The 23,870-nt window shown below is 45.7% G+C and overlaps 1 protein-coding gene and 1 pseudogene across 1 annotated transcript in view; both read left to right on the forward strand.

Annotated features, from left to right (window-relative positions):
- The window catches only part of ADAM12 (ADAM metallopeptidase domain 12), a 395,901-nt gene that overhangs the window by 283,083 nt on the left and 88,948 nt on the right, over nt 1–23,870 (forward strand). The window contains exons 7-10 of the mRNA XM_027529319.1: nt 5,766–5,831; nt 6,953–7,024; nt 16,983–17,152; nt 21,379–21,463. Of these exons, the coding sequence (XP_027385120.1) occupies nt 5,766–5,831; nt 6,953–7,024; nt 16,983–17,152; nt 21,379–21,463 (393 nt within the window). The remainder of the gene's footprint in view (nt 1–5,765; nt 5,832–6,952; nt 7,025–16,982; nt 17,153–21,378; nt 21,464–23,870) is intronic.
- Nucleotides 11,245–14,337, forward strand: LOC113884559 (annotated as a pseudogene).

The raw sequence follows: 23,870 nt of genomic DNA on the forward strand, positions 1-23,870 counted from the left end.
TCGCCTTTGATTCCAGACCTCAGATAAGATAGGATGGGACCGTAGCCTTCACAGTCATAAACAAATAGAATATTTGCATTTTGTTTTGGAGGCGCCTTGCTTTGAGTACCTCATTGAACATACGTTATCCACCTTGTGAGATTTATAACTTGACAGTTTAAGCAGCACTCGGATATGTTTGCCATTTCATTTAGAAGTGCATGCCTGGTCGGTCCTGGCCAGCCATATTTTAATTCTTTAACTAAGCTTACAGCTCCCTAGACCTGTGATTGGCCCAGTAATTTCCAATCATTTTGACTTGTAGAGAGATGGAGAAAACCTGAATAACAATGGTGTTTTGTTAATAATGCATATGGAAGCATAAATGAACCTTTAAATCAAAAGGGGGGAGTATCACATGCACTTAGACGCGACTCTCAGTGTTTCTGTCTAGAAAATGTTGTGATTGTTTTTACGGAAGGGAACATGTCTTTGACAGAAAGCACATCTGTATCATGAAAACAATACCAAAAATAATTTTCAGATAAGTGGAATATGTGAGAATTGGAATTGTATACGAGACCATTTGGTAAACACGAAAGGAAAGTACTCGAGTTCCGTGCTGCTTGCCTGCCAGACTTAACACTGCCTTTATCTTATACTCAAAAATCAATGTAACTTCGGCTAACTCCTCTGGTTTATGCACTGCAGCAAATGCATTTGCGTTTTCCTAGCTCTGTTCTGCCCCTACTAAATGTTAACTATTGCAAAGATGGGCTTGCAGGCTGAGATTTTTCTGCAGATGTGTGTGTTTTTCTTCAAGGAGCAGCGGGAATAAATCTGCACTCAGGGTATGCACCGGCTATAATATCAGCTTGAGCTATTGTTTGTCATTTTTACAAGGCTCTCTGTTAGATTTTAGTGAGAACCCAAGTTGCTTCCGGAAGGGTGCCTGCAGCCAGGGGCCTTCCTTGCCAGTTCCATCCTCTGCAGGTTTTTACGCCCAACCCGCAGAGCCCCGGCCATTCAGCCCTGCTGGGACTTCGCCCTCCCCCTCCACCAGCTGGTCATTCAAAAATGCAAACGAATTTTAACACAAGCCTGAGCAGTCTCTAAGGAAGGTAAAGGCTGTAAATCTGCTACTGGAGCAAGTCACAGAATACATCCTGAAGGCAGATGTAAATTATTGTTGAATTATCCTCCCTGGGGATTATCTGTGCGATTGTTCCCCTCCACTAGTACGGATAATTGTGAGTCACATGTAGAAGTCGTTGCCTTCTGCAAAAAAGCAACGTGCACTTGGTCTATTGAGTACAAATAGCACAGCCTGTCAGGGAGACCCTGTGGGGTTTCCTCAAACGCCGCCAATCTGAAATGGACCAGGGCTGTTGCTCTAGGTCTTCTAGACAGGCTGCTGTACTGGTTTAATAGAAGCCATGGTAGTGGTGGTCGTGGGGGTGGTATTAACAGCAGAATCGATTATCTGTGAGTGAGTGAAGTCGCTCAGTCATGTCCGACTCTTTGCAACCCCATGGACTGTAGCCTACCAGGCTCCTCTGTCCATGGGATTCTCCAGGCAATAGTCCTGGAGTGGATTGCCATTTTCTTCTCCAGGGGATCTTCCCAACCCAGGGCTTGAACCCCAGTCTCCCGCATTGTAGAAAGATGCCTTACCCTCTGAGCCACCAGGGAATCCACTAGTAATAGTTGAATATCAGGAACTGACCAGAATTGTTGGAAAACTTGTTAATTAGAGCATGCATGTTTAATTTCTCTCTACTGTAACCACATCCCTGATAGCTCAGTTGGTAAAGAATCCACCTGCAATGCAGGAGACTCGGTTCAATTCCTGGTTTGGAAAGATCTGCTGGAGAAGGGATAGGCTACCCACTCCAATATTCTTGGGCTTCCCTGTGGCTCAGCTGGTAAAGAATCTGCCTGCAATGTGGGAGACCTGGGTTCAATCCCTGGGTTGGGAAGATCCCCTGGAGAAGGGAAAGGCTGCCCACTCAAGTATTCTGGCCTGGAAAATGCCATGGGCTATTCAGTCCATGGGGTCTCTAAGAGTTGGACACGACTGAGCGACTTTCACTTTCTTTTCACTATAACCACTCCCACCTCAATACCTCCTCTAAGAGGCCATACCAAGTGCCCTTACTGCCCTAGTCACTGTTAAATTTTGGTGGATAACATGGCCAGCCCTGCTATTGCTTCCTTAGCCCTGAGCTCTGAGCATCTCTCAGCGAGAACCAAGGTTCCAAAATCTCCAGATGTGGATTCCTATTGAGTCTTGAATAAATTAAAGCTCTAGAAAAATAAATACTAGCTCTCACTTCTGCCACAGGCATTTTGGACTCAAGTTCGATACTTTGAGTTTGTGCCCATTAACATTCAGTACGTCAGACTCAGTCCGTCCTTCCAGCGTTTGTCTCATTTCCTTGTTGGTTCTGCAGCCTATATATTAGCCAGTCCTCCGAGGCTGTATTCCACGCAGATGTGATCCAGGTGCTTCATCCCCATGCAAATCGTTCGTAAGGATGGTAGAGATGACCTTTCACAGCCAAGACCAGGGCTCAGCTCATAAATACTCATTAAGTGGTCTTAGAGCAAGGCATGGAGTCTAGCTTGAGTCAACAATGATCTTTCTTTACAAAGAAGGAGTTAAATCAAACTTTTGAGTCACCGAATTTGCTAAACTTGCCGTCTTTGCATACGGTCCTAGATCCATTGTTATTTTATTGTTGTTGTTGTTTGGCTAAAACATCCAACTTGAATCTGTTTGCCTGGCTCCATCTTTTTACTGCCTCAAACTGTCACAAGTGGTCATCTGCTCCCCCACGTCCACCGTTGTCCCCCTGTAATCCATTCTCCTCCCATCAGCCAGGCTGATATGTGAAGAACCTCACCTCCAAGGGAGCCCCACTGCTCTCGGACAGTTAGGTTACCCGTCAGCCTCCTCACTCTGGGCCCTGTCCTCTGTCCCCATCCTCGGCCGCATCTCACCCATGCCCTGCCCTCGCTCACTAGACAATAGCCATCCTGCTTGCTGCTACAACCCAAGCTCTCCCAGCCTTAGGACTTGTGTTCTTATCAGGTTATTTCAGGGGTCTGGGCCGTAGGAAGAGAGAGTTGCATTGAGAATTTATTGCCCCCCTAATCTCAGCTTGTTTTTTCGGACTCAAGTTGAGTTCTCAGAGCCAGAGTTCTTATTATGAAAGTGTGTGGGGGCCATTCTTCCCGAGACCTTGACTGTGACAACTTTGAGAGGCCAGGGAGCAGCTTCCCACTTGAGCAAGACTCAAAGAATGCCTCCAACCTTGGAGCAGAAATGGTTGGGCCATTCTCAGAGGCTCATGTTCTCACCTGTTTGGGGAAGGGTGTTTGTTTCCTCAATCTCCCCCCCGACCCAAATGAAAATTGCATCAAGCAACCAGTTTCAATGTTTCTCTGATTCAAAATCAAACACTTTGAATATGATTTTTTAACTGGATAGCCCAGATAGGTGGGAATCATGTGGAGGTAATTTAAGCCTCTCTGTGTGTGCAGCTGGTGGAAAAGGAACCTCTGCAGCCATGAACCGGCCACTCCCCTGTGGCTTTTTATTATTATGTGGTTAGGCGTCTCTCTGAGCTTGCAATTCTCTGCATTCATGAGAAAATGTGGACTTCTCTGAAAACTGCAGAGACAGGAAAATCGGGCTCTTGTGTTTGTTTTCATTATCTGGAATTGTGTATTTTCTAAATGATGATCCAAGGCCATTTGGAACTGTCCCCTGGCCATTCATTTCACCCCTTTGCAGTCAGAAAGGTGTAAACATCTAAGCAACCAGGGCTCTCTCCATGAGTTTTTCGATGGGAGGTTAATTTATTTTTCCTTTAACAGAGCTGTATTTTCTTCTGTAAGATGAGTCTGTGAATGGTAAATCAGGGAATTATGGGGGGCAGAGGCTTCTGCCTTCCACCCCTCAGGAAGGAGGAACCACTTTAAGATGGCATCTCATTTTGTGTAGACCAGCGGGCACCACCGGGGCTGGTCATTTTCCCTTTGTGAGTAGGTTGGTCCCCATGAAACATGCCTACAACATATAGTTACTAAACTGAACTTTTTTCCTCGTAATGTTGTTAAAGTATGAGAAATCATAGCTTTCATGGTGCTTTACTCTTCCTCCCTCCAAAAGGTTTCCAGATTTCTTTGAAGTGAAAGTGAAAGTGTCAGTCACTCAGTCGTGTCCAGCTCTTTGTGACCCCATGCACTGTAGCCCTCCAGGCACCTCTGTCCATGGGATTCTCCAGGCAATAGCACTGGAGTGGGTTGCCATGCCCTCCTCCAGGGGATCTTACCGACCCAAGGGCAAACCTGGGTCTCCTGCGTTGGCAGGCAGATTCTTTACCATCTGAGTCACCAGGGAAGCCCTGAGATTTCTTTAGAGATATCAAAATTCATGAATCAGCATAGCTGGGCAGCAAGGAGGAACACTGCTATGATACAAACACATTTTTCTTGTAAAAATCTGTTTGGAAGGCCCTGCACCGATGGGGATTTGTTTTATAAAAGATGTTTCCCTCAGGATTATGTGACTGGAAAGCTGATTCAGACCAGGCCTTGGTCATTTTTGCTTTTGTCTGAAAGCCTGGTTGTAACATGCAAGTTTTCAAGGTTAAGCAGAGTGTAGTTAACTCGTAAAGCAGTGATATCAGTTATGGGGAGCCAGACCTGTTCAACCCCCATTTCCTCTGACTCCATTTTATTGCAAAAACAGAAGGCTTTATTTTTTGCTTTTAAAGTTGGCTTTTTGAGACCACCCTCCATGAATTGCTCTTTTTTTTTTTTTTCCTCTCCGAAAAATGCCTTTGGGATTCTCCCAGTAATTCATGGAAGAGTGTGAGTGTTTTTTGAGGAAACGTGATTAAAATGTCACCCACTTCAGAGGCTGCCTTTAATGGGGAGGGAGTTCGTGCTTGGGCCGTCGGCCTCTTCTTCAGCCCTACCCCTTGATAAACAAGGTCTTTATTCTTCTCGACTATCGCAGTCTTACCAAATCGCTTTTCTCTAGTCGCATATGTCAGCCTTTTTTTTTTTTCTTGAAAATGTTTCTTTCTGTTCTGTTTCTTTTGTTCCTTTCTGGTTTTCCTCCTAATACCTCCTTCTCGCCTGGCTCAGTGGTTCCCCATTTTTCCTTTGCATCTAAGCAGATTTTTCAACCATCAGCCACAAGAAATCAGCCTTCTGGCCTGGACTATGCAGTTCTCCCCCAGAAGGGCAGTTCCAGCTTAAAATACATTCTCCTCTGATTTTGTGACGTGAGCAAAGCTTTTCTCCTCTGCTTTTCTCACATCACAACACTGGACCACAAAGGCAAAGAGAACACCCATGAAACCCTGAATCCCAGCGATTTCTACAGTGGTCTTGACATGTGCTACATCCAGCCTGAGATGCACGGCCGTGGGCTTCTGCCCCAGAGTTACTTGTTTATATGTGTGTGTTTGTTTAATGGTGATTTCAACTCGTTCTGATCCTAAAATCAGTGATCCAGCGCAAAGGTTAGATTCCTTTTTAGGGACTTCCCTGATGGGAATGGAAACTGATGGCTCATGTTGAGATGGTTTTACAGAAGTCGTTGGGGTCAGAGGTGAACTCCTAGGTGGAACAGAGGTGTGGGAGCCAGTGTTGTTGGTAGGGGTGGGGTGTCCCTTTAGTTCCGATGCTTCTGTTGAGAGATGCTGACAGTGTTCTGAAAGCCCCAGAGAGACCATCAGGGAAATTAAATCCACGTTTACTTTTGGCAGCAAAAAAGAGAGACCCTCAAGATGACCAAGTACGTAGAGCTTGTCATCGTCGCCGATAACCGAGAGGTAAGAACTGTCTGAAATTTCTTGGTTGATTTAAAAAAAAAAAAAAAACAACAACCACCACAGGGAAAAGAAAATGTTTAGCAAATTATTACATGCTTTAATTAACCTCATTTTCTATGAGGCCTTAAGAGCATTGTGAACAACCCATGGGGAAAAGTGGCTCCCTGATCTTACAAGGTATAAAACATTAAAAATGTATCTGCTATTACAAAATATTAGCAAGGGCTGCAGAAAAAAAATATTAGCAAGGACTATAGAGCTGCCATAGCAGCTAAGCTCTCTAAACAGGGAGAATTATTTGTGGGAAATAGAAGATGGTTTTAGAATGTATTCTAAAACACTTTGGGGAAAAATTTAGTTTAAAAAATTTCCAATATGTTCTAAACCAAAATGAATGAATGAATAAATGAAGGCTATAGAAACAGCAGAAAAATCCTACCTTCTGAAATAAGGCTTTATCTCGTGCTAGTTTTTTTCTTTAAATTAATTTTTAATTAGCTCTTTTTTTTTTTAGATTATCTTTTCTGTGTTCATTTCTTGCCACTACTACTTATCATGAATTAGGTGACATTTTCTCCCAAGATGGCTCAACACATATGAATGAAACAGATTTGACAATTTCTCAGGAAACTGTTCCCAGTCTGGAAGGTCAGATTAGAGAGGAGAAGGGGGAATTTATTAACTTTTATCCATTCTCTGTATTGTTTGACTTGCTGCCATGAGCTTCTATTACTTTCACTCTTTAATTTTTAAAAACAAATATAAAAGAAATTTCAGGGGAAGTTCAAATCAAGTCGATGATATGAAGAATGGCTTTGGGCTGCTTTCTGGTTGTCTGTTTTCTCTTTGCCAAAACATGTCACTGCCTCCATCATTTATGAGGCTGGAAAAAATCACAAAAGTTACTGTCTTATGAGCACTTGGCTTGGGTGAATTTCAGGGAGTTTCAGAAAGTCCCTGGACAGGGAAATTACTCGGCAGAATGGGAGCTCACTTCACCATAAACCAGGGAGGGCCCTAGGGGGTTGCAAAGCCCAAGACTTCACATTTCCAGGAGCCGAGAAGATGAGATTTGATTGATGGTCTTACTGTTATTAATGCTGACATTTAAAATTATTAAGTTTCAGAGGCAAGGAAAAGATCTGGAAAAAGTCAAGCAGCGATTAATAGAGATCGCTAATCACGTTGACAAGGTAAGTTCTTTGGGGGTAATTAAATCACTCACATAGTGTAAACGTTTGGGAATGAGGTGGAGGGAGTAAAACACAGCCCATCTGACTTCAGAAGGCCAGCTTCTGCCTCTGGTACCCGACTTTCCCTTCCTTTGAAGACCCCCAGGGCTTGGAGTAGCTGCATGAGATGCCCCCATGCTGTCTGGACCACGGTGGCCTTGGGATCCATCTCCTCCCATCCTGGTCTCCCCGGCTGGATCCTGAACCAGATGGCACATGTGACCCTATTGAAAGTGCTCAGCAGGCCTCTCCCCAGGCCTCCCTGGGCAGGTCCCACAGCCGCCTGAGGGTCGGCTCTCATCAATAAGGGACCTATGGGCTTCACAGTCCTGGGATGCAGCAGTTGGCTTTTGCCTCAATCTGCTGCTGGAAAATTCTTCACCATGAACTCGGGAGGGAGCTCACCTTTGCAAGGTGACTTCAGAGTTGGACGAGATCCTGAAAGTCTGGTCTGGCCCAGGTGTATTTGCTCACCAACGCTCCTTCCACGAGCTGTTCACGAGGTGAAACCACGTGCGCCAGCCGCCTTCGGCAACACACTCTGAGAGAGCGTCGGCTCATTGGCGCTAAGGGCTTTCAGCCCAGAGCCGCTGGAGTTGCCCAGAAGCTTTCAAAGGCCTTGCTTTCAAAGGAGGGGTGTGGGCTGGACATCAGGCTTCATAGGCTCCCAGGTGGTTCTCATGTGCTACGTGGCTGGCAGCCCCTGTCTGAACATGAACATTATTCTCAGCAGTAAGTCTGTCTCCTGCCTCTGAGCACAGTGGGAACCAGAAAGCGGCCCCGGCTCATTGCTGAAGCTCTCCTGGCGGGGATTCTCTGAAATGCTCACAGTTTACAGATAGCAGTTTGAAGATGCTTCACAGTAGCTGTGTTTCCAAGCGATCTTATTATATTCAAACTGACTTTTCAAAGTTTTCTGAAAAGATGAAAGCAAAAGCCCTTATAGAAATGCAACTCCATTCTATGAGGCCTTATGGGCAGAACCGAGCACCATGCATCAGGAATCCAGAATGCATCAGATGGGGTCCATCTGCTCAGGGAGATCACAGCTTTGTAGGGAAGCAGACCCATAAGCCACTTGGTGTGGTCCAGCGTGATGGGAACTGGGTGGATGCTGTCAATCAAGTGCTGTGGGGTGCAGAAGAGAACCGCTTACATCTTCCTGGAGGTCAGGGAGGCTTCGCAGCAAGGCGATTTTGAAGAGTACTGTTTCACCAGGAGCCCTCAACTGGCTTGCTCCCCATGCATTTGGACATGCGAGTAACTCCATCTACCTAAGCAGTAGGGGGTGTGTGTGCACACAAGCACATGCGTGAGTGTGTGTGTGTGTGCGTGTGTCAGATGGATGTATCTGCATGCACAGTTAGGGCAGGAGGAGATGAAGCTGCAGGGGATTCACTGGTCAGAGCCCTGGGTGCTCTGTGAAGCCATCTCGACTCTACTGGGATTTTATTCTGCTGTCAGTGGAAATCCAGGAGAATGTTTTTAAGCAGAGCAGATGAACAGGGTCACACACTGGTGCCTGCAGTTAGAGTGGAGGATGGAGTCACTAGAGTCAAAGAGGGCTGGTGGGCTTCTGTTGTATAGAAATCATGAAGATCTGACCTGGGTCTGGGGAAGTAGGGATTTGGAGACACTTGAAGGAGGGGTGCTTAATAAATGGACTGATAAATTTCTACGTGCCAGGGTCTCAGTGCTTTGCAGACACCTCCAGGTAGACACCAGTATTCCCATTTTTATAGCAGAGGAAGCTGAAGTTTGCAGAGGCTGGTTAAGTAATCAGCACATGTTCGAGCAGCATTAAAAGGCAGGACCAGGGGTGAGCCTGGTCTCTATGACACCCCCTCTGCGGGAGTTTTTGGCCTTGTCTCTACCCACTTTCTGTGGATCCCAGCCTGCCCTGACCAAGCAGAAGCAGAGGCTGAGAAGAGCTGGGGTCCAAATGAGCACAAGTTTGTGATGAGAGGTGGACGAGGCTTCGTGCCCAAAGAAGCAAGAACAGGGGTCTCCTGGGGTACCCTGAGCGGTTGGAGGTAAGGGCATGGTGCTCAGAGAGTGGCTATAGCTGGAAGGAACTTTCTGAAACCAGGAAGAACACAGATGGCTGTTGGCATCCTGGGATCATAGGATAATACCATCCGCATCCACATGAACTTTTAGGCAGGTCAGATTCCCAGGCAGCCCATGCTTGCGGATGTATTTGGAATAACTCATTTTTGAAAATTTACTTGATCCCCAAGTAAAGTGGATGTAGGAGAATTTCTGTAGATGGCCAGTCCTTCTGGCAGGGAGGGAAGGATGGATCCCAAAGGTTATGCCAGAGACCATAGGAGTCAGAACTCTCCACCATGACCCATCCATCTTGGGTGGCCCTGCACAGACTGACTCACAACTTCACACTTTGGCCACCTGATGTGAAGAGCCGACTCACTGGAAAAGACCCTGCTGCTGGGAATGATTGAGGGCAAGAGGAGAAGAGGATGGCAGATGATGAGAGGGTTGGATAACATCACTGACTCAGTGGACGTGAGTTTGAGCAAACTCCAGGAGACAGTGAAGGACAGGGAAGCCTGGCATGCTCTGCAGTCCATGGGGTCGCAAAGAGTCGGCCACGACTTAGGGACTGAACAACAATAGGAGTCAGACCTGGCTCTGGCCCGGCCTGGGCATTAGAGTCCCCTCTCAAGGTTTTTTGTTTATGTGAATGTGTGTCTGTATCTTTGCTTTCAAAATGCTGATTCCAAGTCTCAGTCCAGGGACTCTGGTTTGATTGGCCTGGGTGGGGCCTCGGGTGAGTCCATTCCAGACGTCTCCAATGAGGCAGGACCAAGAAACAAAGAATTCAAGAACTTCTTAAGCCTTGGAAGTAAACAGAAACCATGAACAATATTAAACTTGAGCCGGTAATTGCTGAAATCCTGTTTTAAAGTGATATGCTTGGTCTTCCATGTTTGTGTTTCTTTATATATTATTCTGTATTATTTCTTGCTTCAGTTTGCAGAAGCAGGAATGAGCAACTAGGGGGTTGTTAATAACCTGCCCTGGTATTTAGAAAACCACATATCTGAGAAAAGTCCTGACAGACTCAGGGGCGTTAACCAGCACGCCTGTTCTTATGTTTCTAGCAAGCAGAGAGCTGAATGACTGAGCAAACATATGTGTCCATCCCCAGCAGACCCTGAAGACCCACGGGGTAACCCAGGCTCCATCGGATGCTCTGTGCACCCAAGTCTGCTAACTGATGGGCTCTGGGCTGTAACGAGTGTTCCAAATGTAGTTTTGCAACTACAAGTGGGAGCATCTTGGCTTAAAAAAACAATGACTGTTCCAGTGGCAACTTCCTCATTTGCAGAAATCTTGGCTCCTCTTAGCTATTCTTAAGTAATAACTACTTGGCTGGCTGTGTTGGCTCAAAGGGAAGAGGGGAAGGACGTCCCAGACCGAGAGTCCGAGAAGTGATTTAGGGACAGAGGTGACATTCAGAACAACTCAGGCAGTTCCCCTGAGTTGGAACGCAGAAAACGTGTCTGGTGCTCGAACTGGCAGGCACAACCCTTACCTGGGAAGGAAGACGTTCCCCAGGCCACAGTTAGACCGCAGGGCGGGACCAGTGGGCTGTGTGGCTGCCAGATGATGTCATCGCCCCCCTTGCTTCTCCCTCCTGTCTGTCCTACTTCTTTCTCATGATGACGTTAGCACCAACGGCCTGTCCGTGCCGGCTGCGCCTCTGTGCCCCACTTCTGAAGGACTGGCTCATCTTGCATGCATTTATCTTCAGGTATTTTCCCCCTAGTGTGAGTCCTCGTCCCCGCCCCTCCCAGGCCAGTTGCCCGCAGGATGCACGTCCCTGTGGTGGAGCCCGGCGCACCGCCCTGTAATCCTACCCGTGTGTTCTCAGATCCACTTCTCGAAAGCCTTCTTGGAGCCGTCAAGTCCAGCATCCCCTGAACTTCCTGTCTGCACCCTTCTGGGCAGTTCGGTGGATTCGATTTTCCTGTAATAATGGCTAGGAGTCCCCTGCCTCGAGCGTCTGGCTGACCCCTGAGCATTTGAGAGTCAAGGTCAAGGGTATCCTAAACCTTGTTCTTGGTGCCAGTGGCAAGTTGAGCCTGCAGCCAGAGCCAAGCAGGTGCTTGTCGTTGCAGGGTTAACGGGTGAATCGATTTAGCTGGTCTTGGACCATGGCCACGTACATCCTGGGATTCACAGGCCAGACAGGCAACTGCTACACTCTACATGTGCTTCTTGCTGGGCCTGTGGTCACAGTGGATCATCTTGGAAGGGAATCTGAGCACTCCCCTTTACCTGGCTGGGTTACTGAGCGGTGTTTAAAACCTGGGCACCGGCCTGCCTGTGTTTAAACTCCAGCTATGCCAGTCACGGCTGGAGTAGTTCACCTCCTCCACGTCTCAACACCTTGACAGTAACATGGAAACAACAATAGTTCTTAACTCACAGAGTGCTGTGAGGTCTAGGAGAGCACATGGGAAGTTTTTGGCACCATGCCTAGGGCATAGGGAATGCTCATAAGTGTTAGCTCTGGCCACTGTTATTAGGAAGAACCAATGGGAAGCCACCCGCAGTCTGGGAAGTTCATCCCAACAGGCAGCCAAGGGATTCTGTGTGAAGACACGATGTAAGTTCAGCATGTGTGACAGTTCACCGGTAGCACCAGTTTTAGAGAGAAGGGGCTCTATTATATGCTTCTAGATACGGAATTTGTTCAAAGGATGTAATTTGAGGGGACTAATAGCTGGAACATTTTTTGGCATTTTCCTTCTTTGGGATTGGAATGAAAACTGACCTTTTCTAGTCCTGTGGCCACTGCTGAGCTTTCCAAATTTGCTGACATATTGAGTGCAGCACTTTAACAGCATCATCTTTTTAGAATTTAAATTGATGCTTTTGAATTGTTGGTGCTGGAGAAGACTCTTAAGAGTCCCTTTGACAGCAAGATCAAACCAGTCAATCCTAAAGGAAATCAGTCCTGAATATTCATTAGAAGGACTGATGCTGAAGCTGAAGCTCCAGTGCTTTGGCCACCTGATTTGAAGAGCCGACTTGCTGGAAAAGACCCTGACGCTGGGAAAGATTGAAAGCAAAAGGAGAAGGGGGCGGCAGAAGTTGAGGTGGTCAGACATCATCACTGACTCAGTGGACATGAATTTGAGCAAATTCTGGGAAACGGTGGAGGATAGGGAGGCCTGGCATGCTGCAGTCCATGGGGTCTCAAAGAGGGAGACAAGTGACTGACCAGCAACAACAATAGATGAAAACTGCAACCCATCATTACTATGAAAAGATCCCGAGTAGTCAGCCCCAAAGCTAACTCTGAGAAACAATGACAGCTGGACCTTGACAGCCCTTAGTGACCACTTCCATACGCCACTCTCCAGAGGCAAGCAAAGTGTCCCCTGCACGGATGACAACCCTGCAGCCCACACGGGCACGTGACCCTGAGGATGTCTCATAGCAGGCTGGTGTGGACATGGGTGACTGGATGGCCTGTGTTTCTGCCTTCTGATCTCTGTTTCATTTGTCTGTAACGCAGCTGAAAGTGTAAGCTCTCCAGCAAAGTGCAGCAGCCAGGCACACATGTGCAGAGTTCCCAAGGAGGCCAGGAACTTAATTTTTCCCGGGAAGCCTGGGCTGGGAGCTTGCAAGTGGATACCACAAGCCAAGCAACTCTTGATTAAAAACAAGCTGTTGGGCAGCATTTGGGTCGTATAATTGTCTCATTAACTTATTAATGTAATGCCCATAATTGTTATCTGCTTGAAACCAAGTTGGACCGCTGCGATCCGTTTATACTCTGTGATGTAGTTTGTGCTTCAGCCACATTCTTCTGCTAACCTAATGCTCACCAGATGACTGGTGGGGAGGAGGGATGAAGATCAGCAAGGGAAAAGATGAGCCTGCCTCTCATGGGTCAGAACCTTGGGTCAGCACTCATCCTCGTGGAGTTTATGGCCCTTGAGCTCAGCACGTTGGAATGGGGCTTAACTATCAGATGTGGTGCTTCTGTGTTTTTTGTTCCTTATTGGCTCAGAGGCTTCCAGCAACTGACAATAGGACCTGCTCCTATCTGGAGCTTAACTTCAACTGCCATCACCAGCCACCTCTTTCTCCTTGGCTACCTGGAGTACAGCCAGCCAGGCGATTCCCATGTCCTGACCCCCTAGACCGCCGAACACAGAGCCACCTCTGTGTCTGTGTGATGCTCAGAGGAGTAGCAAGGTACTTGTGGACCATGGGAAGTTCTTACCTTTTCCGTGACTGCTGTGTGGGCTGACTCTTTGAGACCCCAGGGACTATAGCCCGCCAGGCTCCTCTGTCCATGGAATTCTCCAGGCCAGAATACTGGAGTGGGTTGCCTTTCCCTTCTCCAGGGGATCTTCCCAACCCAGGGATCGAACCCAGGTCTCCCTCATTGCAGGCAGATTCTTTACCAGCTGAGCCACAAGGGAAGCCCAAGAACACTGGAGTGGGTAACCTAACCTTTCTCCAGCAGATCTTCCTGACCCAGGAGTAGAACCAGAATCTCCAGCATTGCAGGTGGGTTCTTTACCAACTGAGCTATTAGGGAAGCCCACTTTCTACAAGGTCATTCCTAAAAGCAAGTTCGTCTTGGTGAAGTTTGACACCCAGTCCCCCTAGGGTGAGAGGCAGGATGAGTTCAAGCATCTGGCTGAAAACTCAGCTTCCGGCGATGATCTCCTGGTGGCAGAGGTGGGGATCTCAGATTATGGTGAGAAGGGCTGAATATGGAGCTAAGCGAGCAATACAAGCTGGACAAAGGGAACTACCCAGTCTTCTACCTCTTACCTCTTCTTGGATGGGGACATTGAGAACCCAATCCTGTATAGTGGGGCAGTTAAGGTTGGAGCCATCCAGCGCTAGCTGAAGGGACATGGGCTCTACCTAGGAATGCCTGGTTGCCTGCCTGCGTATGACACCTTTGCTGGGGAGTTCATCGGAGCCCACCAGTCCCTCTTGAAGCAGGAGCAGGACAACCGATCAGTGTGAAGGAGACCAACAGGAAGCAGCCTAAGTGGTACCTTAAGATCATGGGAAAGATTGTGGACCAAGCAGAGGATTTCCCAGCATCAGAGATGATCCGGATCACCAACCTGTTTGAGAAGAACAAGACGAGCGATGGGAAGAAAGAACTCCAGAAGAGCTTCAACATTTTGACTGCCTTACATAAGAAGGCAGGGGAAGAAGGAGCTTGAGAAGGCAACCAGGCTTTTCCAGGGTATGATGGGGTGGGGAGGGTTAAGTTACCTTCTGGCTGTGAAACCTCCTGGGATACAAGGAAGTGGTAGGAAAAGTGGCATGAGAAACGCTGGGCTGGAAGAAGCACAAGCTGGAATCAAGACTGCTGGGAGAAATATCAATAACCTCAGATATGCAGATGACACCACCCTTATGGCAGAAAGTGAAGAAGAATCAAAGAGCCTCTTGATGAAAGTGAAAGAGGAGAGTGAAAAAGTTGGCTTAAAACTCAACATTCAGAAAACGAAGATCATGGCATCTGGTCCCATCACTTCATGGCAAATAGATGGGGAAACAGTAGAAATAGTGTCAGACTTTATTTTTTTTAGGCCCCAAAATCACTGCAGATGGTGATTGCAGCCATGAAATTAAAAGATGCTTACTCCTTGGAAGGAAAGTTATGACCAACCTAGATAACATATTTGGAGAAGGCAATGGCACCCCACTCCAGTACTCTTGCCTGGAAAATTCCATGGATGGAGGAGCCTGGTGGGCTGCAGTCCATGGGGTCGCTAAGAGTCAGGCATGACTGAACGACTTCACTTTCACTTTTCACTTCCATGCATTGGAGAAGGAAATGGCAACCCACTCCAGTATTCTTGCCTGGAGAATCCCAGGGACAGAGGAGCCTGGTGGTCTGCCGTCTATGGGGTCACACAGAGTCGGACACGACTGAAATGACTTAGCAGCAGCAGATAACATATTAAAAAGTAGAGACATTACTTTGCCAACAAAGGTCCGTCTAGTCAAGGCTATGGTTTTTCCAGTGGTCATGTATGGATGTGATAGTTGGACTATAAAGAAAGCTGAGCGCCAAAGAATTGATGCTTTTGAACTGTGGTGTTGAAGAAGACTCTTGAGAGTCCCTTGGACTGCAAGGAGATCCAACCAGTCCATTCTAAAGGAGATCAGTCCTGGGTGTTCATTGGAAGGACTGATGCTGAAGCTGAAACTCCAGTACTTTGGCCACCTCATGTGAAGAGTTGACTCATTGGAAAAGACCCTGATGCTGGGAGGGATTGAGGGCAGGAGGAGAAGGGGACAACAGAGGATGAGATGGCTGGATGGCATCACCGACTCGATGGACGTGAGTTTGAGTGAACTCTGGGAGTTGGTGATGGACAGGGAGGCCTGGCATACTGCAGTTCATCGGGTCTCAAAAAGTCGGGCACGTCTGAGCTACTGAGCTGAACTGAACTGAGGAAAAGTGGCAGGAAAACAGAAATCTGAGCGTGCATGGATACTGATGCTGCTGTGACCGTGCTTGGAACATCTCTGTAGCCAGTCGGGGATAGCTGGAACACTTAGATGGCTTGGAAAATACCCTTCAGAAGGAACTGGTGCTATAAAGAAGAGTATACTGCCCAGGTTCTTGACAGGTATGATTCTGATCCAATTAAAGTTTCAGTGTTTTCATTAAAAAAAAAAAAAAGAGTACCGGAGTGGATTGACATTTCCTCCTCCAGGGGATCTTCCTGGCCCAGGGATTTAACCTGCATCTCTTGTGTCTCCTGAATTGGCAGGTGGATTCTTTACCCCTGCGCCACCTGGGAAGGCCCCACTCTGACCTCTCATCTGGCTCAAAACTCTCCCTTAGCCATTGAAACAGTTGCTCTGCCTGCTTCTGACCCAAGATGACCTGTTTGTGGAGAACAGGCTGTTGGTTGAAGTAAGGACACAGAAAGATGGGGGATGGAAAAGCAAGAAGATGTGATTTGTGTGCCAGAAGGAATGAGGAATTTCCTTTACCAGATCTTTCCCATGATGGCGTTGGTGAACTATAGTCTGACCTGTGGGAAAAAATGGTCCTCAAAGTTCCTGATGAAGAATTCTGTGTCTGCCTTTATCATCCTGAAAGATATTGATCTGTTCATTTAATTAAAACCTACTAGGTCATTTACAGGTGACAAAATATGATAGCGTCGGCCAAGTCTGAGTCTTTGCTGAGAACAATACAGATTCATTTTCTGTAACTCATAGGTAGAACATTTTGCTTAAAAGGAACAAATTACTGCGCTTGGCAGAGTGTCTGAACGATCCTACCACACTTATTGTTTTTCTTGCAGTAGATATGAGCTAGCAATCTTTAGCTGTAATGTAACTACATTACATTAGCGATAACACACATCTATGCACCCATTTCTAATCACCAACGAATCGGTTGAAATCTATGCTTCCCTACAATTAAGGTGTGCATGCTCAGTTGTGTCCAACTCTTTGCGACCCCATGGACTGTAGCCCACCAGACTCCTCTGTCCATGGGATTTCCCAGGCAAGAATACTGGAGTGGGTTGCCATTTCCTTCTCTAGGGGATCTTCCCGACCCAGGGATCAAAATCAAGTCTCTTGTGTCTCCTGCAGTGGCAGGCAGGTTCTTTACTACTGTGCCACGTCGGAGACATTAAAAAGGCTAGTTAACTCTAACATCTAATTAGTCCACCCTATTTGAGAACCCAGTTAGCACATCACTTTGCATCAGTCACTGAAAATATTCCTTCAACTCTAATGCCATGGGAACAAGGGAGCACAGAGAGATTTTTCATATCACATCAACGAGGTTCAGAAATTGCACGTCTGTTCTACATGGCATTGCAAGTTCTCGTTAAAGTGACCCCCAGGGATACCTGTCTTCTGTCACCCTCAGTTTTACCGACCACTGAACATTCGAATCGTGTTGGTGGGCGTGGAGGTGTGGAATGACATTGACAAATGCTCCATAAGTCAGGACCCATTCACGAGCCTGCATGAGTTTCTAGACTGGAGAAAGATGAAGCTTCTGCCTCGCAAATCCCATGACAACGCACAGCTCATCAGGTAAGGTGTCTGCTGTCTCTCCTTTGCTAAAGATCAAAGAGTGCCCCCGGCACACCTGCCCTCCTCTTAGCCTCCCCTGCCAGGCAGTGAAGCTGCACCTGTTCTTCAAAACACACTCACTGGACCAGGCCCAAAGGGGGCTTCTCAGCCCCCACTGACTGGAGGGAGGCCTCTCAGTTGAAATTGGGGGCTGCTGAAAAAGTCTTCCTTTGCATACCCTGGGAAACGTATCCCTCAAGCAGATGTCTTATTTCCTTCTAATACCTGGTCATTTACTCTATGCAACTTTTTCTAGGCTTTGTCTTTTTTGTGGATGGGTGAGGGAATGCACACCATAGGGCATATAGCATCTTAGTTCCCCGACCAGGGATCAAACCTGCTTACTCTGCAGTGGAAGTATGCAGAGTCTTAACCACTGGAAGTCTTAACCACTGGACCACCGAGGAAGTCACAAGCTGTGAGGGGCTTCCCTCACAGCTCAGTCGGTAAAGAATGCCTGCAGTGCAGAAGACCCGGGTTTGATCCCTGGGTTGGGAAGATCCCCTGGAGAAGGAAATGGCAACCCACTCTGGTATTCTTGCCTGGAGAATCCCATGAACAGAGGATCCTGGAAGGCTACAGTCTATGGAGTCGAAAGAGTGGGACACCACTTAGCTACTAAACCACCACCAACACTTTGATATTCATAAATACTTTTCTTTTTTAATGTTTTTCTCTCGTATTTTATTTACTTCATTATTGATCTTTTCATTTCTTTACTTTTTTATTTTTAATTTTATATTGGAGTATAGTTGATTAACAATGTTGTATTAGTTTCAACTGTACAGCAAAGTAATTCAGTTATAGATAAGAGAAAGAGAAAGAAAGAGAAGTCGCTCAGTTGTGTCCGACTCATTGCGACCCTATAGACTATAGCCTACCAGGCTCCTCCATCCATGGGATTTCCAGGCAAGAGTGATAGATATACATGTATCTATTCCATTTCAAATTCTTTTCCCATTTAGGTTATTACAGAGTATAGAGCAGAGTCCTTGTTGGTTATCTATTTTATAATAGATCCAGTGGTGAATTTATTATATGTCAACCCCCAACTCCCAATTTATCTCTCCCTGTAGGCTTAGTCTTGACGTAAAGTTGTCCTGAGAGGTATATTTTTTAAAAAGCTCATTTTCTGCCATTATTAGTGAAAAGCATTTTTGCGAGATCTGAAGACAGCGCATTAGAGTGGTCCTGCCGGCTGCCTGAAGAAAGAACACTTTTATCCCTCCTGTTTTGCTGTTTCTCTTGGTTTTCTAGATCAGAGAATACCAGGGTGTCGAAGATAAACCTTGTGTTCTATTGTTTCACCAATGTGCGTTGAGCACAAATTAGTAACAAAACGTCTTTTCAGGGCTTCAAACATAACAGTGATGCACACAGTAAACCTCCCTGTTCTTGGGAATCTCCAGTCTACAGGGAAAAGTGAAAGTGTTAGTCACTCAGTAGCGTCCAGCTCTTTGTGACACAATGGGCTGTAGCCCACTAGGCTCCTCTGTCCATGCAATTCTCCGGGCAAGAATCCTGTAGTGGATTTCCATTCCCTTCTCCAGGGCATCTTCCTGACCCAGGGATCGAACTCAGGTCTTCTGCATTGCAGGCGGATTCTTTATCATCTGAGCCACCAGGGAAGCCCCTCCTGGGAGGATATAACAATAAACAAGGATATTTCAGAACATGATAAGTACCATGAAGAGGAGAAAATAAGGAAAAGCATGCCTCTAACATAGTACATTGGTAACATATTACAGACTCCTTTATATCAAGCAAAAGACAGCACAATCTAAGATTGCATGGAGTAGATTTTTTTCCTAAAAAGAAGAACTTTTTATTAAAATTTTTAAACAACTGGTACCATTATTTTTTTAAGTATGTACTTATTTGTTTGCTGGTGCCAGGTCTTAGGCATGCAGGATCTAGCTCCCTGACCAGGGACCAGACCTGAGGCCCTGCCTTGGGACCACGGAGTCTTAGCCACTGAACCACCAGGAAGTCCCAATTTATGCCAAGACTCTGTTCTCATGTAGCTCATATCACTGAATTGAAAGCTTTGGGGTCAGAGACACTTTCCTGTCACACACACTGGATCTAGTTTACTGAACATTTGTAGGAAGTTGAAAAGCAGCCCTACCATATGCTCACTTTAGAAAAGGCCTTCGTCTGAACTGAGGTTGTTGGCATTCCCCGATAATTGACTTTGGCCGTTTCTCAGGGTTGTTTTTTTTTTCTCCTCCACCCCTGGATATTTGCGGTCGCCTCATATTTTATGCATTGATTAATCCCGAACTACTCAAAGTAGAGTCAGAGTGTTTTGTTTTGATTTCTTCCCCCAAATGGAGCCTGTCCAATCGGAACATCTGGAAATAAATTAGCCTCTTATATAACTTTACTATTTATATATATGTTTAATTGTATCTGTTAAAATGGTCTATACAAATGTAAATATAAAGCTGTGGCCCCTACGGCTGTACACAGGAGTGTAATAGGCTGGCTGGCTGGCTGGATGAATGACTGGATACATACATACGCAGACGAAGTTTTATTTGCCTATACTTATCCTTTTGGTCCAATTGAGCACTGCCAAAATGTGTGACTTTTCAAATAATGTGTGTGGTATCTGTATGTGTACATGGCCAAGAAAACATGGCCATTTATTTGTTTCGCTTAAAGGAGATTCAGCAAATACAATGTTTGATTTTTTTTTTCCTGGAATGGGGCAGAATGAAGCAGAAAATGGGGCGGGAGACAGAAAGAAGGTATGGAGGATTGTGGTGGGGCTTATCTTTATTAAACAGGGAACATTGTTATGTTAGGGTTCCTGGATAAAATACAGGATATTCTATTGAATTTGAATTTCAGGTAAACAAGGAATAATTTTATTTTTTAACTTTTTATTTTGAATTGGGGGATAGCCAGTTAACAATGGTGTGAACAGCCAAGGGACTCAGCCATACTACATACACATGTATCCATTCTCCCCCAGACTCTGCTCCCATCCAGGCTGCCACATAACATTGAACAGAGTTCCATGTGCCATACAGTAATTCCTTGTTGGTGACCCATTTTAAACATAGCAGTGGGTACATATCCATTCCAAACTCCCTAACTATCCCGAAACCCCTTCCTTCCCTCCAGGACCATAAGTTTTTTCTCTAAGTCTGTGGGTCTCTTTCTGGTTTGTAAGCAAATTCATTTGTATCATTTGTTATTAGATTTCACATATAAGGGATGTCATACCATAGTTCTCCTCTGACTTACTTCACTCAGCGTGACAATCTCTAGGCCCATCATGTTGCTGCAGATGGCATTATTCATTCTTTTCAGTGGCTGAGTAATATCCCACTGTGTAGGTGTACCACATCTTCTCTATCCATTCCTCTGCCAATGGATGTTTAGGTTGCTTCCAAACCTCAACTATTCAATTTTTAGTTTTTAATGCACTAAGTTAGAATCAATAGCATAGCATGAAACAGGCCTTGATGTCATTACTTATTGACTAAGGTTCCATGTGGGGAAAACCTTCTCCAAAGCCATGAAGTCTCCTCCTGGAAGCTTCCTCCTAGGTGCTAAGGCTTTGTGGGTGCTTCAGCACTCACTCCCAAGGGTCAATCATTTTTCCGCTGTTTTTATTTTTGCAAGCCATATTAGCAGGACATTTTGGAAAAGTCTGGGTTTCTGGCCTAATTGTAACCCAGTCACATTACCCAGGAAAGCAACAGCAGCAGAGAATCAAGGACAGCATTTCGCTGGTTAATAGTGATTCTCTCTCTCTCTCTCTCCATGACTCTTCTCAGCCCTAGCATCAGCAGATACTGTTTAAAAGGAGCACCCTGCCCCCAGTTCACTAGGAGACAGACAGATTACAAATTATAAATATACAAGTCATGACTGGTTGTTGCCCCAAGTCTTGAAAAGAGAAATCTTAAAAGGATTATGGGATGATGATGCAATTGGAACACACATTTTTAGAAAAACCCACGATAAAAAGCACCTACAAACGTACTCTCCTGCAACTATTTCCGTCTTTTTTAAATTGGAATATAGTTGATTTCAAACGTTGTGTTAGTTTGAATCTTTACGTACGATTTTGCGGGTTTTCTGCTTTTGGTATGCATGAATGTCCAACAGAATTTCAAATGTTCGAAAGCTCCTCTATGTTGATTTAAGAGGGTCCTTTCTTTTCTTCCTAGTGGAGTTTATTTCCAAGGAACCACCGTCGGCATGGCGCCCATCATGAGTATGTGCACAGCAGAGCAGTCCGGGGGCATCGTCATGGTAAGCCAGGGGCATGGAGAAGTCCACAGCAGTGTCCAGACCCAAGTCTCTTGAGGAATCTTCAGGAAACTTATCAGACTTTGTAAAATTAGATCCTTTTTCTTTAACGCTCCTTGGATATCATTGCTATTCCGTTGCTAAGTCATGTCTGATTCTTCGTGACCCCGTGGACTACAGCACGCCAGGCTTCCCTGTCCTTCACCGTCTCCTGGAGTTTGCTCGAGTTCCTGTCCGTTGAGTCGATGATGCTATCTAACCCTCTCATCCTCTGCTGCCCTTTTCTCCTTTTGCTTTCATTCTTTCACAGCATCAGGGTCTTTTCCAAGGAGTCGGCTTAGATATATTTCTACCCTATTTCTGCTTATGATCTTCCCTACCCAACAGTATTCTAGGGACTGTTTTAAAAAACACACCAAGATACACATAGGGAAGGTGAGTGTGTAAAAATACTTCAGTGGAAGCCAATCTACACCTTTTATGGAGGAAAAGTTTCAAGTGGGATTTTGGTCCAACTGCCTCCGACCAAGAAATCCTCCCAGCCCTCAGATGAGCCAGGGAGGGCACTGGGGTTGCCTTCATCACTTAACTTCTGAGATGGACTGTGGTCTCACCAGATATTACGGTTAGAATGGTTTTCTGATGGTTCTGCCTCCAGACCCAATAGCCAACAGTCTGAGGTTTTTAACTGTTTACCACTGCAAATGCTTGACATACCTCCTCGCCAGGGTCTAATTTGTCTTTATACTAACCTTATTCTTGGAAGGCAGAGACCTAGGTTTATTGCTTTACAAGGATCACTTTGTCATTTAAGAGCTATATATGTTTGTAAAAGGAAATAAAATGGGGAGACTATATGGGACTTGTTCCTTCCAAACGTAACAGGGAGATAACTTTGATGGGCTCCCCTTTGTCGGGTAACTAAAGGGAAGACTCTCATCCCCTGTGGTTTCAGTCCCTGATGGAACAATGTGGTGTCCCCTTCGCACCAACCCTCAGACGGGGAGTGTCCTCCGAGACCACCCCACCCCTCTTGTTAAACAAACAGAGCCTTGCCCTTCCGAGAAACCGTGAATCCCTCCACAGTTTTCAAACAGAACATTTGTGAATATTTGATTGTATTAAAGGGCTGAAGGAGGAATATTCTGCTGACTTCTATTTGCTCTTCACGTTCTGCCCACCCTAATCTTCTTAGTGAATATCTGCGTGGAACATTTTCCTCTTCTCTGGGTGGTGTGGATAATTAACATAAACACGTGCCGAAGTGTAGGCTGGGGAGGCTCTATGGAGGGGTTGCCCCTCCCAGTGGACTTCTGGCTTAAACGGTCTGCCCTCTGGTTTTCTTTGAACCTGGAGGTCCCTGGAAAGTTTGTTTTTTGTTGGTGCCAGATTCACTTCAAGTCAGATCCCAACTGTATTTTTAACAGAGTAGCCTGTAAAGTTTTAAGAGGGAATCATTTTCTCTTTCATGGTTCCATGGTCAGTCGCTACTGACTTTGCCACTTAAAATTTGGCATAAATAGTTTTTAGGGCTGAAACTGAATTCCTTATAAGCATGGCAGGTCTGCAGCTGTGGCGTGTTTAAACATTCTTATGACCGATCTGATCACATAAAGAGGCTTTTTAAAGTTCACATCCTTTATTCCATTTACACACAAGCATTTGATCAAGATTCCTTCTTTGAAAGCAGACAGGGAAGACTATTTAAAACAGATGAAAATGAATGTGGGAAATAGAAGCAGATAAATATACTGCATCAGAAATCAAGTCAAAGCCAAAATTAATTAACAGGAGTGTGTTTGACAAGCCAGCCAGCACTGAAGTCCATCCTTGGCACGTCCTTATTTGCTTCAAGTGACGAGAAGCACCATGTCGGCTGGAAGTCTGCAGCTCCTTTGGTTTCTTTAAAATTCTTGAGGTCAACAAAAGCAATATCTTGACCAGATCTAAAACCTCCAGACTGTCTCCCACTGTGTCTCTGAAGTTAAATTCATGAGTGTTACTTGCAACCGTGCCTCTTTCAAGGACCCACAAATCCAAGAGGAAGGAAATCCTGTCACAAGGAAGCAGGAATCCTGATTGCATTGCAGATCTGAGTTCTGTACTGTCTCTACACTTTTCTGAGATTGAGCAAATCTTTCATTTCAGCTACCTCAATCCACTCCTTTGTATCTAACTGGACTAAAATAGTCTTGGTTTGGAGATACTGCCAGTAATAAAGAAACAGGTTTTTGTCTTATTAGAAATGTAAACCATGTATCAGGGTCTCTTAAGAGACATTCTGCTTATAATCACATATATGTGGAAGAATGCAAAACAATTAGGCAGTTCAAAAAAAACCACAATATTCAGTGATACAAAAGAATTTGATGAGGAGTCTCTTTGTTTTTAAAGATGAATTCCTAGAATT

This window comes from Bos indicus x Bos taurus, chromosome 26 (genome assembly GCF_003369695.1).
Source record: "Bos indicus x Bos taurus breed Angus x Brahman F1 hybrid chromosome 26, Bos_hybrid_MaternalHap_v2.0, whole genome shotgun sequence".
NCBI classification, from domain to species: Eukaryota; Metazoa; Chordata; class Mammalia; order Artiodactyla; family Bovidae; genus Bos; species Bos indicus x Bos taurus.